Source organism: Monodelphis domestica, chromosome 4, assembly GCF_027887165.1.
Source record: "Monodelphis domestica isolate mMonDom1 chromosome 4, mMonDom1.pri, whole genome shotgun sequence".
NCBI classification, from domain to species: Eukaryota; Metazoa; Chordata; class Mammalia; order Didelphimorphia; family Didelphidae; genus Monodelphis; species Monodelphis domestica.
In genome coordinates this window covers 32,624,342-32,643,917 of record NC_077230.1, presented here as the reverse complement: position 1 = coordinate 32,643,917, position 19,576 = coordinate 32,624,342, and the positions used below count along the sequence as shown (strand labels likewise).

Here is a 19,576-nt window from a genome sequence, read left to right as displayed (position 1 = left end):
TATGAGATAATCTGCTCATCTTTTCATTGGATGACATTATATTGGCAAGTTAATTTGGGAATTATTACTATTTTACTATGTTTCAAAAAATTTTTAAATCTTTTGTCAGTCTGTTATGTTTTGATAAATTAATGCCCAAATATTTCATACATACTATCATTATTGTAAATGGTGTTTCTTTAGTAGTTTTCTTGATTTTGTGTCAGTACACATATACATGGTTTGGACTCTCATTGAGTAAACTCTCTTTAATAAGGAAGATCAACAAATCTTCTACAATCTAGAGGTTTTTTAAAAAAAATTATTTTTCCCAGATTACACGTAGATATGATTTTCATAATTGTTCCTCTCCTTTCCCCTCCCCACGATGGCAGGTAATATGATATAGATTATACATGTACTATCATGTAATACATATTTCTGTGTTCATGCTGGGAAAGCAAACACATATTGCTTATATAAGAAAAAAACTCCCTAAGGAAATAAAGGGAATGGCTTGCTTCAGTCTGCATTCAAATTCCACCAGTTTTTTCTATGGCGAACTTATAGTCTTAAAGAGGTAGAGTGAGGCACCCAAGTTAAACAACTTGCTCACAAAACCAGTATGTTTCTTTTCCTTTTCTTTCTTTTTTTTTTTAACAACCCTTACCTTCCATTTTAGCATCAATACTGTGCATTGGTTCTAAGGCAGAAGAACAGTCAGGGCTGGGCAAGGGGGGTTAAGTGAGGCAAATAGCTAGGAACTGTCTGAGGTCACATTGGAACCCAGGACCTCCTATCTCTAGTCCTGTCTCTCAATCCATCCAACCAATATGTTTCTGAAGTAGAACTTGAACTCACTTGCACTACAGCCATACTGGTCTAGTTTTTTTTATCCCTCAGATAGAATAATTGCTTTTCCCATATCATCTCTTTCCTCTAGAATCCACCCCCTACACAACTGCTAAATGGATATTTGTGAAGTACATTTGACTGTCACTTCACTGCTCAAGATGCCTTGTTGGCTTCTAATTACCTTCAAGATGAAATAAAAACACCTCCTGTTTGGTATTTAGAGTCCTTCACAATGCGACTCCAACTTATCTTTTCATTCTGATTACAAATTTTCCTTTTTCCCCAATTTTAAACTGGAGCAGAATTAGCCTACTAGCTATTCTCCATAGACGACATTCCATTTCTGGCATCTGTGTAATTGAACCTTGCCCTATACCCAGAATTCCCTACCTTTACCTTAGGGAATGTCAAGACTTAGCCCAAACACTACCTCCTTCAAGAGACTTTTAGCTATTCCTCTGTTTCCCCAATCACTATATATTTATCCTATATATATCCTGTATCTACTTCTCTATAAACAAATTTCATGTCTTTGATAGAATTCAAATTCCTCAAAAGTGTTGCTTTGGAATCTGTACCACCAGTGCCTGTCAAATAGTAGACCAATTATTAATAATAATTATTACTTGCTTGATAAGTAGTTCCTGACTTAGAACCTTGCCATCTCCTATTTCTCTCATCTTGTGGTATATATGGTGGTAGAAATGCAAATTATTTCTGCATCTTTATTTTATACTCCACTATATTAATAGAATCATTTATCATATGGTATACAAATACAGATATTTAACTTGTCCAGTGGCAATGACTATTCCTTTATTTTATTTTTTCTTTCCCTATGGCACTGCTAACCTAACAATTGCTTCAAATGTCTATGTCTTAAAGACTACAGATATTAGTATTGCTAGTTGGAGGTGACAGTGGAGAAATGTCTTGCTGTGAAATATCTCTCCCTATCGAGTCAGAGAGAGGATGTGTTTATCTATGGTCCATGAGGATCTAGGAAGAATTTGTACTATGTCTGCCTTTCCCTATGGAGTCAGGCAGAGACAACATGGGTTTTTTTTCCCCTTTTATCTATGAAGAAAATTGCAGAGGGAATATTAAAAGTATTAGTTTGAGAGCTGGAAAGATATTTCCTGTCACTGCCAGAGAAAAGCTGAAGAAGACACAGGAAAGAAAGAGACAAAGAGTTCCTTTATGAGGAAGCTGTTTGCAACTGCAACTTATGAAGGATTTAAGAGAAGAGATTTAATTTCTTGAGAGACTAAATAGAGTAATACTATGTTTTCAGACAACTGAAGAATCAATTACAATTATTTTAAGGGTTTGAAGTGATTTTGGTGCTGACAGTCCTAGGCAAAATGTATATATTTTTATGTTTACTATTATTCTCAGAATCAAATGAGATTTAATTTTGTTAATATGCATATAAATATAGTCCAATGAGAGTAATTATTTATGGAAAACATACTTGTGAGGGCTCAGGAGAGACAGTGTTAGTTTTAGAGCCACCCATAAGGGTTACCCTAGAATGTCAGTTGCCACTCTGGGACACCATGACTTATAAGAGTATGAGTTGAAGAAAGAGTTTGAGCTTAGATGGGGTACTCATAGATTTATAAAACCATATGAAATAGGATTTAGAAAAGCATATGTCCTTATTCAATTTCTGTTTGTAAAGGGATAGTTTTCAGCTTCTAATGTTTCTTCATGGTTTATATTATATTAGCTTGGGGCTTCAAATACATGAGGTTATGGAGAAGAGTTGAACAGGTAAAGAAGGCATGATGAGCTATGTTCTTCTTCATCATCAGAAGAAGAACCCATATCATTGAGATCACAGGTATCTAGAAGTATCAGAGTATTCCTGCAAGGTTGTAAGAGTTTTCTTTATAAAGCTTGCATTAAATCTAACCATTCTGGAGGGCAATTTGGAATTATGCCCAAAGGGCGCTAAAAGACTGTCTGCCCTTTGATCCAGCCATAGCACTGCTGGGTTTGTACCCCAAAGAGATAATAAGGGAAAAGACTTGCACAAGAATATTCATAGCTGCACTCTTTTATGGGGCCAAAAAAATTGGAAAATGAAGGGATGCCCTTCAATTCGGGAATGGCTGAACAAATTGTGATATCTGCTGGTGATGAAATACTATTATGCTAAAAGGAATAATGAACTGGAGGAATTCCATGGGGACTGGAAAAACCTCCAGGAATTGATGAAGAGCAAAAGGAGCAGAACCAGAACATTGTACACAGATACAGATACACTGTGGCACAATCGACTGCAATGAAATGATCTAGGACAATCCAGAGGAACTCATGAGAAAGAATGCTACCCACATCTAGAGAAAGAACTGTGAGAGTAAAAACACAGAAGAAAAACATAAGATCAATCACATGGTTCGATGGGGATATGATTAGGGTTTTGGCATTAAAAGATCACTCTACTGCAAATATGAATAACATGGAAATATGTTTTGAACAATGATACATATATAACTCAATGGAATTTCTTGTCAGTTCCCGGAGGTGGGGGAAGGAAAGGAGGGGATCATAAATCATGTAATCATGGAAAAATATTCTAAATAAATAAATAAATTATAAAGCTTGCATTAGATAGATAGATAGATAGATAGATAGATAGATAGATAGATAGATAGATAGATTTCTCTGAGGAAGATCTAATTTCAAAGATTTATAAGGAATTTATTTAAATTTTAAAGAATAAATATCATTCCCTAATAACAAACAGGCAAAAAATATGAACAAAAAGTTTTCTAATGAAAAAAAATCCAGCAATAGTTATAAATGCTTCAAATCACTAATAATTAGAGAAACATGAATTAAGGTGACTCTCAAGATTCTAGGTCACATCCATCAGAACAGCAAAGTTAACAAAAAGGGAAAATGGCATGTTGAAGGGGTTGTGGTGGAAAAAAAAGGCATATTAATTCACCGGTGGTAGAGTTGTGGATTGGTCCAGCCATTCTGTTAAGCAATTTAGAATTCATCCCCCAAAAGGTTCTAAATCATGCATTCCCTTTGGCCTAGGATAATACATCGCTGAACTTATATCTACAAGAGATTAAAGGAAAAATGGAAAAGGTTCACATGTACGAAAATATGAATAACAGCTTTTTTTGTGGTGGGAAAGAACAGGAAACTAAGAGAATGTTCATTAATTGAGGAATAGTTGAACTAATTATATAGCATGTGAATGTGCTATCAGAAATAATAAAAGGTACAGTTTAAGAGAGATCTGGAAATATTTTGCATTAACTGATATAGAGTGATGTGAACAGAACCACAAGCATAATTTAAAAAATAACAGCATTATAAAAACAAACAACTTGGAAAGATTTAAGAATTGTAATCAATGTAATAACAAAACACAATTCTAGAAGACTAGTGATTAAATATACTATCCTCCTCATGAGAAAGATGATGGATTCAGGGTGTAGAATGAGACATATATTTTGGGGGGGCATGACCAATATGGGAATTTGTTTTGCTTGAGTATGTATATTTGTTACCAGAGTTTTCTTTTCCTTTTCTTTTTCTTAAAGGGGTGGAGTGGGAGAGAGAGAAAAGAGATTTTTGTTCATTAAGAAATATTTTTAAATGAAGTTTGATGCAGGATTTTAAAGTGTATATTCATTTTAAAAGATATATTCTATTTTGCATAGACTACTCTTACAAAAATGTGCTCTTTATTTTTTATGTTTTGTTTAAATTTAGTTTTGTCCAGTATTATTAGTGCCTGTTCCATTTTCTTGTGCTTTGGTAATAGTATAGTAAATTTTAGAGCAACTTTTCATTTTTTAAACTACTTTGATTTTCTGGATTAATGAGTTTAATGGAAATAGCAGTCTACTTTCTGATTGATTATATGGTTTAAAATTTTTTTTTTCAGAGAAGTCCATTTGTAAACAGTATTAAAATTGCTATTTGTTTTTTTTAAGGCATTCTATCTGAAAGGAATATAAGCTTTCTGAGTCATTATTTATATTACTAATCCAAATTTAACAAACACACCAAACAATTTGCTGTCATTCTAATTTTGACTTCTTTTTATTTTTTATTTATTTTATTATTATTATTTTTTAAAACCCTTACCTTCCATCTTGGAGTCAATACTGTGTATTGGCTCCAAGGCAGAAGAGTAGTAAGGGCTAGGCAATGAGGGTCAAGTGACTTGCCCAGGGTCACACAGCTGAGAAGTGTCTGAGGCCAGATTTGAACCTAGACCTGACTCAACCCACTGAGCTACCCAAGTGCCCCCTTGACTTCTTTTTAAAAGGTAGGAACTTCAATTTAGGACTATCTTACTCTTCCCTTCCCTTTCACTAAAGATTAGAACTTCATTGGGACTATGTTTCTGAATTTTCTTTTGTTTTTCCCTTTTATGTCCATCTCTCAGTTTCTCTTAAATACTTTTCTAAAACTATGCTTAGGAGGGTGCTCCCATTTAAAAAAAAGTAACTTTTATCTTGATTATCTTTTTGAGTGTTAAACTATGAAAAAAACTTGGACATATTTTCCCATAAACTCTTAAAAATGTTTGCTATATTTTGCCTTCATAGAATATTTTAAGTTTCTATCTATAGATAATTCTAGCCAAAGTTCCATATTTCTAATTTTATAACTATTGTAATTCTATTTCTATTCTCTCCAGTCTCTTTGAAAATTCTGATTTGAGTCTTAATGTCCGATGGTAAGTGATTTCTGCACTTCTGGTAGCTTGTAGTATTTTTCCTTTTAATTATGCTGTTGTAGTTTTATAGTTATTCCTGTGAGACTCAAATCTTGGGTCCTTTCTTGGCAGTATCCTGTTGATTCTCTCCATTTATATCTTACTGATCATTGTCACCAAATCTGAGGAATTTTCTTTATTGAAATAATGTCTAGATCCTTTTATTTTTTTTTCTAAGTGATTTAAGATGTCAGTAATCCTGTAATTGCTGTGACGTAATTTATTTATTCAGGACTCTTATTTGGATTTATGTTTTCTCATAATTTGGATTATTCAATGATTATTGAGCTGGCTTTTCTAACTTCTTTGCACTGCCTGCAATTATGTATTACATATGAACTTGCTTTTAGTTCTTCTGTAGGCACTGTTTTTGAGTTTTCAATTTTATATGTTGTTTATCTTAATCATTTCAATATATTTTCTCTTTTTGAACATTTTCATTTTGTGTATAATTAAAAATTTCACCAAGTCCTTTGAAAATTTGATCTTATAATTATCTTAGTATTTCCAATTTTTCTTTAATTTATTTAATGTTCTCACGTCTATATGAATGTCTCACTCTAATTTCCCAGTTTCTCAGTTCATTCATTTTCCATGAGCTGCTCCTACACTTCTCAAAGGATCCTCCTCTGATGATCAGAGATCATCACTTTTATGATTGTCATCTCCCACAAGTGTTCAATTTTCATGTTCATAAACTCTGAAATTCCCTTTTCTGATCATAATTTTTTATCATTCTATCTTTCCCTCTGCCTTTCAACTATTGACTTTATAATTCATCCCCCTGGAGACTTTCACCCTCCACCCCTCAATTCTTTGTGAGGTCTTCACTCTGTTCACAATAATCTCCACGCTCTCCTATTTTTAAACTCTTTGTGAATCAGCTCAACTTTACACCAAAGGTGTCAAATATACTTTTCACAGTAGTCCTGAGGGTGATTCAAACAAAATTAAAATGTAATTGTTAAAAATGCAATAAAACAAAAGTAATGCTACTATGTGTTTTTCTAAGTCAGAGATCTTTAGGATTTCGTTTCTGGAAATCAGAAAATTCTACAAATCAGAGCTTAATTTATTTTTTTGTTGACTTTTTTGTTGAGTTTTTTCTAGACTTAGAAAGTGATGAGGAAGATATCAAAAATGAAGATCAAGCTTAAAAGTGTGTTGTAAATATTTTTTTTCCTAGAGATTTGGCACATTACTAGTTATAGCTATCAATATTTGCCATATTAGAAATCTAAATGGACAAAATTTTAAAGCATTCATGTATAAATTCATTTAAAAATGAGACCATCATATGTTAATGTATATTTTAATGAAAATAACTACATTGAAATTTTAATGAGATAAATTGTTTTGTGTATATTTTGGATATCTATTTAATCAAAGATAAGTAGCTCTCATATTTGCTAATGATGAATTCTCTCCTGGATTCTCTACTTTTTTCTCTCTATAGTTTTATTGGTGATTTTATCAACTCCCACAGATTGTATTATTATTCCTATGCAGATGATTCTCAGATCTTTATTTCTAGAACTAACCTCTTTTCTAATCTCCAGTTTCACATCTGCAATTGTCTATTAGAAATCTCAAACAGATGTCTTATGGACTTCTTAAACACATTATGCCTCATACACAACTATTATCTTTCCTCTCAAAACCCACATCTCTTTTGAAATTCCCATCTTCTTGGTCACCCAGACTTGCAACCTAAATGACCTTGCTCACTTTTATCTTACTCTCCATATCCAATCTGTTGCCAAGTTTGTTGTTTATGTCCTGCTGCTGCCCTGGCATGGACCCTTATCATCTCACATCTGGACTACTGTAGTAATAGCCTTTTGGTTGATCTTCTGACCTCGAGTCTCTTCCCACTTGATCCTCTACTCAGCTTCCAAAATGATTATTCTAAAACACAAGCATTACTGTATCACTCAAATTTCAGTGGTTCCTTGTCTCTTCTAGGATAAAATATGACATCCTTTGTTTGGCTTTTAAAGTCCTTCATAATCTGACTCCTTTATACCTTTCCAATCTTCTTAAATTTTGCTCCCCTGAACATACTCTGTGGTCCAGTGACTCTGGCCTTCTGTCTCTTCTTATTGCTCCATTTTCTGACCCTATATCTTCTTACTAGTTCTTCATATTTACCTCCTGGCTTCCTTCAAGATTCAGCTCTAATCTCTCTTTCTACAAGCACCTTCAGATTATATGCCTCAAAATAAATGTGTATATATGGATAGGTATAGAAATTATATATCAGAAAGGTCAGGGTATTTTTTAGGCTTGTCTAGTGTGATTATCTCCACCCTAATTAGTCTTTAAAATCTAGCAACCAGGAATGTATACACTCCTACTTAAGAATTAAGTGTTGAGGAGGATGACCTATGACAGACATGTGCTAGCAAGTGACAAATAAGAAAATAAGAATTTAAGAAAGCCCCTTGGCCAAGGAATCTGAACTCCTGCCTGGATCAGCCTGGGCTGGATCAGTTTAAAATCTCTTTTGTCTCTCTCTTCTTCTTAATTTCTTCCCTCTATTGTAATTAAACCACCATAAAATTCTCAAACTGATTTGAGTATTTTATTGGGATTGAATTAATCCCTGGCGACCACTAGTATAATACATTCAGTCAATAACCCCTAAATTTGACCCCCTTACACTAGGTTGAGAGTTCTTAACCTTTTTTGTGTGTTTAAGACATGATTCCATAATCATGTTTGTGACCTACATTTATAATTGAAGGAAATATTAATTTCAGTTAGAAGTTAGTAAAAATGAGGATGTAAATTTTTTTCCCATCTAAATTCACAGATCCAGTAGATGGTGTATACCAATTTAAGAACCTCTCACCCAGACTGAATAATCAGATTGTAAAACATAGTAACTGGGAGAAGAATATGAACAATGGTTACCTAAGTGTTGCCTCCTCTTTATTGTTGTTGTTCAGTTGTATCCAACTCTTTATGATCCCATTTGGTATTTTCTTGTTAAAAATACTGAAGTGGTTTGTCATTTCCTTTACCAGCTAATTTTACAGGTGAATAAACTGAGGCAAACAGGTTTAAGTGACTAGAGTGCCTAGGGTCAAACACAGGCAGTAGGTATCAGAAGCCAGACTTGAACTTGGGTTTTCATGACTCCCGGTATAGTGCTCTACCCTCTTAGTTGTGCCTATATTCTTGGGTACAATAATATACAGCTTGTGGGAAATGAGGGAAAGAGTAAGGGAACTAAGTAACTTTATGTACTTCCTTCTCTCAAGCTATAAGAAAAGGAAAGTTTTTACATGGAAATGGATAAATTGTCATTCCCTTATACAATAGTAGAAGTAGCTAAGTTCAACTTCAAAATCATATCTTTGGCTACCATGCTACCTCCAGAGTGATTAATTAGGGCTTAATGAGATTAGATTCGTAGTTTGCCTAAGTCTGACATGCCCTGTACTGTTTCAATATTGCTAGATCATCTTTAACTGATTAATATTACTTACATTTTGACTTTTTCTGAGTTCTTACTCTTCCTTGCCTTCAACATTTGAAACTGTAGGTGATGTTCCATATGCTCAGAACTCTTCCTTCTGGTGATTTCTATGACATCATGCCAATCCTGTTTATTTCCCTCTTAGTCTACTCTATATGTTTCCTTCATTCTTTTTGCTTCTTCCAGATATACCTAAGTGAGGCTATTACCCAAGGTTGTTCCTTTCCCTCCCCCACTTTGACTGTTTTTATCATTATTCTCTACCAACCTTGAACCTTCTGATTCATCTTTGACTCCTTTGTTTCCTATGCCCAATCAGTCACAAATCCTGGCGATTCTTGATACACTATTTTTCTTTTATGCATTGTTTTCCATTTCCATTATAATTTCCTCAACTCAACCTCTCTCCTCTGGATTATTTAAGCAGCGTCCTAATTAATTTCCTTGATGTTCCTTCTCCAATCCATGATTGAATTGTCAAGTTGAATATTTCAAGGCCTTGAATCCATTCCACATTTCAATTCTACAGATGTCTGTTAAACACCTACTGTATGGAAAGGGCTATGCTATACTCTGGAGACACAAAGAAAAAAACTAGTTCTTCTGATATAATTCAATATTGAATTTCAAAAAATTGCCACATTTCTAAATTCTATCTTCAGCTAAATAAATGTGCATATCTTTTCTATTGTCTTGCCAACAATTAATTTTATGTAACATTCTTTAATAATTTGGTGGTTGTAGGGTAGTGCCTGACTTATTTTCTATTTCATTTGATTAGTAGAGGTTTTGAATACTTTTTCATCTATCCATTAATGACTTGCATTTATTTTGAATACTGTTTATATCTTTTGATCATTTATTGAGGAATAGATCCCAACACTTAATTAATTCAAACTTGTCTGACATTCAGGGCACTCCAAAATCTGGCCTCAATTAACCTTTCCTCCACTATTCCCATTCTCTTAAGCTATACTGTAGCCAAACTGTACTATTTATCATTTCTAGAATGTATCCTATACCTTACTACTTTTGCTTATGCAATTCTTTCTCCTGGAGCATTCCACTTTGAATCCTAAATTCTTTGCTTCCTAAAATCTTACCTTGTTCTTCTTTGTATATTGGGATGTTTGTAGTAATGATTATTAGGTTCTTAACAAAAAGGAAAAACTGCAAAGAAGAAATCCCATTCATTCTTCAAATACCCCCTTCTTTCTGAAGTTTCTCTCTTTCTCTACATATATTAGCTGTTAGGTAATCTTTTTCTTCTTTGAGTGCTATTTAACAGTTGGTATCTCTTATTGTTCCTAGGATCATGAGATGCCAGATTGAAAGTCGGAAGTGATCATCTAGTCACTTTAGTGATCATCTAGTCACTCAGTTCTCAGAGTGTTGTCCTGGGATCCCTGGAGATCTCTAACATCCTTACAAAGGGTTCACGAGGTTAAAATGGTTTCCATGATAATTTTAAGATGTTTAATTTCTGATACTACAAAAATTATAGACCCAACCCATATAAACAAAAACTCTTTAGGAGGTCCTCAACTATTTTTAAGAATGCAAAGGAATCCCAAGACTAAAAAGTTTGAGAATCAGTGATTTGTCCAGTATCCTCATTTTATAGGTGAGAAAATGGAGGCCAGAAAGATTAATTGACTTTTCCAAGTTTATACTATGTTTTATCTTTTTTATTGGATTATAAATTCCTTGAGGGACTTAGTTTTACTCATATTTACTTTCTTTCTCTCTAATCATTCTCTTCAAGGGCTAAGTATCTTTTAGATCCCTCTTCTTAGATGGTATTACTTCTCTTGATTTCCACGGAAGCAGCTAGGTGGTGCAGTGGATAGAATCTGGTCCTGGAGTCAGGAAGTCTCAGTTCAAATGCAGCCTCAGATCCTTACTCATGGCAAAACATTTAACCTCTGCCTGTCTTTGTTTCATTATCTATAAAATGAGAATAATATTACTTATGACCAGATGAGATAATATGTGTAAAAGCACTTAGCACAGTGCCCAGCATGTACTAGACACTAAATAAATGTTTATTTCCTTCCTTCTTTTTCTTCTGCCTCTCTCTGAGCTTTTCTTGCTATCTCATGAATCTTTCTCAGTTTCTTTTATAGATCCACTCATTCTCTTCCTATAAGTACGGATGTTTCCCAAGACTCTATTCTCAAGCCCTCTTTTTTTTTTTATGTGCACTGTTCATCTCAGTTCAATTATCACCTCTGTGTCACCTCTGTGTAGATGACTCTCAAATCTATATATCTTGTCTCAATTGGATTCTTTCTCCTGAAATCCAATTTTGTATATCTAAATGCTTTCTGGATGCAGATACTGCAAACTAAACAAGTCCCGAACTGAACTTGCTATCTCCCTCCAAAACCTGTCCTTCATCCCAAATTATCTGTTTCTATTCCATTCTTCAAGGTGCTCAGCTTTGAAATCTTCTAGTGATCATTGACTTTTTCCCTCATTTATTCTTCCCCTATATCCCATTAATGTTTAAGTCTTGTCAATTATTCTAATATATGTCACATTCATCCTTTCTCTCCATTCACACCATTACCACTTTAATTCAGGTCCTCAATCTATCTATCTTTCTTCTTCTCGTTGGAAAAGTATAGGTTTTTTAAACCTTTATTTCCCTCTTAGTAACAACTATGAGACAGCAGGGCAAGAGCTAGGCTAGCTGAGTTAAGCGATGTGCCCAGGTTCACACAGCTAGGAAGTGTCTGAGGCCAGATTGGAAGCCAGGTCCTTCCATCCACTGTTATCTAGCTGCTGGGCTTTTTTTTTTTAATCTTTATGTTCTTAGCACATAGCTTAATGCCTTGCATTAATACATGTCAGTTGAAGAATGAGGATTATTTCAAGGTGGCTTATTTCATATATTTTGCTTGACCAAATTAAACCACTAGTTATTTCTCAGTCTGTAGTCTCCTGCTACCGTCTGCTATAGACTTCTTTTTCATTTCTCCCTGGTGGAATCATCTTCTTTTGTTAAGACTCAGCTTAGGTCTCATTGCTTCCATGAAGCCTTTTCTGATTCACCAAGGGGAAGTGATTACTCCATCCTACAATTTTCCTGGAGAGCTTTGCCCAGAACGCTTTTGCCCCCAGACGACAAGGACGGTGGCTTTTTTCATCTTCTTGCTCCTAGCATAATGCCTTGCAGATTGTGGGTGCTTAATACATGTCGGTTGAATTGTTAATGAATTGAATATGAATCCAAATAAATATAACATATACTTCTAAAATGTGAAAAAGAAAGATGTAAACATTGAAAAAAGATAACAGACATAGACGATGTTCAGGTATACAAGTCACCTTTGGGGAAAACTGACAGCCCATATAAGAATAATGAGATACTCTTTAATAAATGAATAGATCCATATATTCTCCCTGAGGGTTCTTTAAGTGAGACATTTTACTTTGATGGCATTGGGACCACTTCTATTTCTTTAACCCTTTTGTTAACATTTACTTAACTCATTTGTTAATGAGACCAGTTTAGATACTGAATTTTAATCAGAACATTATTGACTACATAAGAAGAATAGAGGCAGGCAGAGACAATGAGACAGAAAGAGAGAAGAGGGAAACAGAGATAGAGACATAGAGAGATGGAAGAGGGAGAGAGAGAGAAGAGGAAGAGAGAGAGGCAGAGACAGAGAGAGGAGGAAGAGGGAGGGAGGGAGGGAGGGGGGAAAGAGAAAGACAAAGAGAGAGAGAGAGAGAGAGAGAGAGAGAGAGAGAGAATTCCTTTTTTGTACTCAGTTCAGAGTGATTTTTCTTTCCAAACAAAACCACTTTAATTATAGCCTTTCTCTAGAGAAAAGGAAAGTATGGTACAGCCATGACATTTTAGAGTGAGGGCAGTTCAGCTGAGCTCAGGTGAGACAAGTTCAGTGCCATACTCTGAAGGTATTGAATCCATTCTTATTGCAGAGAGGGAAGTAGGAAGAAACTGCTTGTTCTAGGGCCATTTAGGGGAAAATAGCATACTTTCTCACAGTGTGACTTCACTGTTTAAAATTTTTTTAATTTTAAATTTTCTTAGCTACAAGAGCATTAAGCATCCCCATCTTCAAATATAAGTTACAAAAAATGTTCCAAAGCTAAATAAATATTATTTGGCTATTATCTGTTGGATTGAATTAACTGAGGCTTACTGAACTTACTAATGCTCTGAAATTTTCCTATAAGATAATGCATTTGAAGGCATTTTCTATACAGTGCTTATATACTGTTGGAATTGAATCAATGTTTTATGAGTTAAATATATGAAGGATCTGATTATCCCCCACCAAAGTTAAAGGATCCCGCTGAGGATATTACACACAATGGGTTTAGTTGAATTTGAAGGGTTAATGGGATTTTAGTGAGACATTTGGCAAAGAATCAGAGAATTTAGGGTATTTAACATACCTCAAAAGTCATCAGAGAGGGATGGCTAAGCACAGTGGGGAAAGCACCAGGCTTGTGTTCAAATCTATGTTCAAATTTCAAAAATTCAGATACTTCCTAGCTCTGTGACCCTGGACAAGTCAATTAAACCCAATTGCCTAGCACCTACCTTCTGGTTTAGAATAGATATTTAGTATCAATTCCAAGACAGAAGTTAAGAGTTTTTTTAAAAAGCCATCCAATCTAAGTCCTACCCAAATCATGAGGAACTACAGTATTCTGTGTGAGGGATCATTATTCTCTACTTAACTATTCCTATTGCCACAGATTGTACTGTCCTATGAGGGGGACCATTCTATTTTGTGAAGAATTCTGTTGAGAAATTTTTCATCACATTGAAAAGAAATATGCTTCCCTTCTAATTTCTACTTACTAGTTTTTGTTCTGAACTCTGGCTCAAAATAGAACTGCATGGTGCACTGAAGAGAACTTCAGATTTGGAGTTAGAGCACCTGGGTTTGAATCCTAGTTTCACTATTTAGGAGTTGTGTGATCTTGAGCAAATACAATTAATTCCTCACTGGAACTCAAGTTTCCTTATCTAGAAAATTATCCTTTTTAGATCTGGATATCTGTTTTTAAATCTAATTCCTAGGGGGCAGGTAGGTGACTCAGTGGATTGAGAGCCAGGCCTAGAAATGGAGGTCCTAGGTTCAAATGTGGCCTCAGACACTTCCTAGCTGTGTGACCCTGGGCAGGTCACTTAACCTCCATTGCCTAGTCTTTATCACTCTTCTGACTTAGAGTCGATGTACAGTATTGAGTCTAAGGCAGAAGGTAAGGGTTTAAAAAAAAATCTAATTCCTAAAAGAAAGGGAATAAATATTTACTAAGTGCCTACTATATGCCAGATACTTTGATAAGCATTAAAAAAAACATTTTTTCTCATTTGATTCTCAGGACAGTTCTCTGAATTATTATCCCCATGACTTATTATCTAAAACTGCACTTGAATTCAGATCTTCCTGATTCTAGGCCAAATCATCTTGCTTATTATTTCTTACAGCCTGTGTATAACTTCTGTCCCAGTAAAATGCCTAGTAGGTTTATTTCCTAAGGTGATCAAGAAAAAAGAAACTATACGTGCTTAATCCACATAGACATTTAAATGTATAAGAGACGTGAAACTGACAACCAATTTGTTGAATTAAATTATGAAATACTGAGGATTTGTGTATTTCGGTATTTGAAAGATAATTTTAGGGTATCAAGAAGTACTTGTCTGTCTAGATGGTGCCATAGATTTTATAGTAATTCTTTTCTCTGAATATTAAAACAAGGGAGGGGGGAAGAAATTCTCACAGGCAGCTCAGGAATATCCATGGGAGCTGTTGATAGATAACGGAGTAAAAGGAATAGTGAGAAAAATAAGAAAACTGTTAGAGAAACTGTTAGGAGACAGAATGTTTTGATCATCCTGGATGGTATATCACAGCCAAAAAAAAAAAAAACCAGCCAAAAAGGTATATTTTATCAAATGACAAGAGAGGTCAGTTAAGAAAGAAATGAGAGTTGGAAACTACATTTGAAGAGACATTGTGGAGGCATCAAGGCCCTAGGCAAGAATGGCTTACTAACAAAGTGATGAGTAGAGTATGAGGGAGGAGAGAACTGGCATATTATATCAAGAGGTTTTCAAAAAAGGAAATTTGTATCCCAAACTGAAAGATCATATAATATGTCCAAAGAAAAGACAAAATGTTTCTGAAAGTTAGGATTAAACTGACCCAACCATTTTGGAGAACAATCTGGAATTATGCTCAAAGAATTATAAGACTGTGTATACCATTTTTTTAATCGTGCAAAACACACTTCCATATTAGTCATTGTTATAAGAGCACTCTCATATAGAACCAAAAGCCCCAAATAAAATCATAAATACACTGATGGGAAAAATAGCGTGCTTTGATCACCATCCATCCAACTCCCAACAGTACTTTCTCTGGAGGTGGAGAGCATTCCCCATCTTAAGTCTTTCAGGATTGTCCAGATTATTGCAATGCTGAGAGCAGCCAAGTTTTCACAGATGATCATCATACAATATTTGGATTAGTTACTGTGAACAATGTTCTCCTAGTTCTGATCATTTCCTTCTGCATAAGTTCATGCAGATCTTTTCAGTTTTTTTCTGAAATCATTTAGCTTATCATTTCTTGTAGCCTGTGTATGATTTTTGACTCAGTAATACCTCTATTAGGGATATTGCCCAAGGTGATCAAAGAAAAAGGAAAAGAAATCATATGTTCTAAAATATTTATAGCAGCTCATTTTATGGTGTAAAGAACTAAAAACTGAAGAGGTTCACCAATTGGGGAATGGCTGAACAAGTTGTGGTATATGACTGTAATGGAATAATATTGTGTCATGAGAAATGACAAACAAAATGATGACAAAAAAATCCTGTTAAGACTCATAAAATGATTCAAAGTCAAGTGAGCAGAACCAGGAGAACATTGTACATAGTAATATTGTGAATGACAACTATATTTAACAAAGCAAGAATTCAGGACAACTCCAAGGGACTCTGGATGAAAAAGGATATCCACTGCCATAGAAGGGACAGACAGAATCTGAATGCAAATGTAATCCCAATTGAAACAAAACATTCTTCATTTTATTTCCTCCATGAATTTTTCTCCAGTGTAAGCAATATGTCTCTTGTCTCATAATATGATGAATGGAAATATATGTTATATGATAACATATGTACAACCTATATAATATTATCTGCTTTCCTGGAGAGAGGGTATGGGGTAGGACAGAGGGGAATAAAGAATGACAAATGGATTTTTTAAATAGCTAATCTGAGAATTTGTTTCTCTCATCTATACATTATTATATATCATAGGTATTATAGTTATATTACATTATAAGATTTATATAAAATAAAATTAAAATCTATGCTTAACAAAGATAATTTCTTTGGAGAAGTAATTGTTATCAAAGTCTGTGCAGTGAGTTATAATGGATCAAATAATGCATTAATGATGGATTAAATGATGAAACTATACCTCTAAGTCACCTTTCCAACTGTAAGCAATTTTCCTTGGACATTTTCTTATATAAAAATAAATCGCTTTTGCTAGTTTTCTCTTTTCATCCTTTCAGACTGAACACTGATTCTTAGATGCAAAAATTCAATGAAAGTTTCATTGATCAGGCAAGGTCTTTAAATTTTCATCTTTAAATAGCAAAAGGCATAGGGATTTCACCTCTGACTTGATAAGAAATTGTAATTCCTGGATGAGGAATACCTTCCTACCACTGCAAATCAGTACTTTCTCAGCAATTTAGTTTTAGAAAGTTGCCTAGAGGACTGAGGAGTTAAGTGACTTGCCCAGGGTGATACAGCAATTATGCATCAAACTTGACCCCAATTTCTCTAATTCTCTATTCATGACTTCAGCAGAGTTAATTTCATCAGTGATTAGATGGCGTGTTGGAGATATACAGTCCATAAGAAAGATTCTGGGAGGAAAACCCGCTTAATTCTTTTACTGCATCAGTGAGACAGAACATAGTTTTTATAAGGTTTGTGCTGAATGACAGTGACAATTGACAAGAAGAGTATCTAACTTTTAAAAAGTTACTTTCTGCTAAAGTAAAGAGCTTTTATCTGAGTAGTGTGAGCAAATAAATCTCATAAATGCAAACATTCACAGCAATTTTTCACATAATACTCTAGGTGCCAAGTCATAAATGCCTTCACATCTCCTCTAATTTCTTGAGCTTTCCTTTTTGACACTAGATTACTAGGCTCAGTGCCTTTTAATGGGTCTTCATATCTCACATTCTTCCCATGTAATGTAAATAGGTGGAAAAAATCTTGGAGGTCAATACAAATCTTTCTAAATCTATAAACTATTAAGGATTCCCAGGCACTATACAACTTTCAATACAGGATTTGGAGGAGAAAGTTTAGAGACATCTGGTCTAAATGCCTTATTTATAAAAGTCAAAACTAAGCAATACAAAGGTTAAAGAACTCAAATAAGGGTTCATTAATTTTTATTTATTAATTTATGAAGTGGAGATTGTGAGATTTAAATTTAGGTTTTCTGATTCCAAATCCACAGATATTTCTACAATACCACACTTTCCAGTAGAGAGCCTCTAAAAGGCTCCTTTGGCAATCTGGTGAAACTTGGGAATTCTTTGTCAAAATAATGTTTTAAAATGTATTAAAATATATAGGATTACAAACCAATTATATTGAAAAAATATATATATATATTATATATGTTTAAAAATGTTCAGGGGTTAAGAACCCCTGATATAAATAACAAATCCTGATATCACATTGTATAGCATCATTGTATACCATCCCTTTTTTCTGTAAATGTAAGCTGTATTTGGTATATGAAATTTAAATGTGGGCATTTAACAATGTGAATTGACTAACAGAGCAGTAGCAGTGGAAGAGCTAAGTGGGGAAATGGAGCAATATTTTGGGAAAGAGAAAAAGATAGGACAGGCAGCTAGCAATGAAAGAAAGAGAAGTTGGGGGATAAAGAAAAAAGGTCAAGGGAAGTCTGTAAATGAACAGAGAACTGAGTTAATTAATAATAGAAGTTGGAGAGCATTGTTTTGAGAAGTTGCTAATATGTTGACTAATTCCAGAGATTTAATTTAATTTTGTTTTTTAGTTAACAAGCACTTCTTTCCTTTCACTTCTCAGCACTTACTCATAGAAAGAAAGAAAGGGGGGGGGAGAAAGGAAGGAAAGAAGGAAGGAAGGAAGGAAGGAAGGAAGGAAGGAAGGAAGGAAGGAAGGAAGGAAGGAAGGAAGGAAGGAAGGAAGGAAGGAAGGAAGGAAGGAAGGAAGGAAGGAAGGAAGGAAGGAAGGAAGGAAGGAAGGAAGGAAGGAAGGAAGGAAGGAAGGAAGGAAGGAAGGAAGGAAGGAAGGAAGGGATATTTGAAAGGAAAAAGAAAAGCAAAAAGAGATGTGTATGAGACAAAGAAAACTTCTGCCTGAAGACAGATGGTCTGCTCAGTACTGCTTTCTCAGGAAACTAAGAGATAGAGAAAGGTAGTCTAACCTTTTTTCCCTTTAATCTAGATTTTAGATTTAATTGCTGTAGGGAGCTCCTGGGGAGGAAACTCCTTTCAACAATGCAAATTAGTAACTGTTCTGCAGTTAGAGTTTCTTAGGGGCCCTCAAAGAGATTCAGTAATTTGCTCAAGATCACAGAGTATATGTAAAGAGGTAGGCCTTGAAATCAGGCTGTCATCACTTACATATTTGGCTTTAGCCACTAAACCAGTCTTTAAACTAAAACAAAATTGATAGAGGATGAGGCAAAGAATCCAACAGGATACTAATGGTGGTATCTTCATTGTCTTTTTCTGCTTAATCTTATTTCCTTGACTAAATGAGCAGGTCTAAAATTTAGTCATTAAGGCAAATTGGTTTCCCTCATTTTGGTCTCTCCCTTCTTTAATCCTTCCTCCACATGTGATATTTGTAAGGCAAAGGCCTGACCATATTACTTCCCTGCTCAAGAAGCTTAGGTACCCCTCTATTGTCTTTAGCATAAAAATGCAAACTCCTCAGTTTGACATTTAAAGCCTTAACATTCAGCTCCAGCTTATCTTTCTAGGCTGATAAAACACTAATCCCTTTCCTATCTGCTTCTTTCCAGCCAAAAATGCCCTGATTTTTAGTTTTTTATAACATTGTGCATGAATTACATTCCTTTCTCACCTTTGACTTTTAGAATCCCTTGTTTTCTTTAAAGTTCAAGTGCTACATCTTTCATAAGTCCTTTCCAGCTGAGATCTCCTTGAATTTATTTTGTATTTCCTTGGGTAAGAGGGTACATACAGAACTGTCTTGCCTACTTCCAGTCAATCATGTGAGCTGGCTCAGCACTTGAGTGTTTTGGGGATGATTGTTCCTAGCTGGCTCTCTGTGGTTCAGAGAAGAGGACTATGGACAAAGCCTTGGAGGACACCCACAATTAGTGGATATGACATGTACGATGACTCAGCAAAGGGGACTGAGTAGAAACGGACAGATAAGAAGAGAA

The 19,576-nt window shown here is 34.6% G+C and overlaps 1 protein-coding gene across 13 annotated transcripts in view; it reads right to left on the bottom strand.

The window, feature by feature from the left end:
• The window catches only part of DMD (dystrophin), a 2,399,796-nt gene that overhangs the window by 182,210 nt on the left and 2,198,010 nt on the right, over positions 1-19,576 (bottom strand). The window contains exon 63 of one of the 13 annotated variants that reach the window (XM_056797116.1): positions 1,905-11,021. The exons of the other annotated variants lie outside the window; for them this stretch is intronic. Within the exon in view, the coding sequence (XP_056653094.1) occupies positions 11,018-11,021 (4 nt within the window). The 3' untranslated portion in view covers positions 1,905-11,017. Of the gene's footprint in view, positions 1-1,904; positions 11,022-19,576 lie in introns of those variants that run through there. 13 annotated transcript variants of the gene reach the window in all.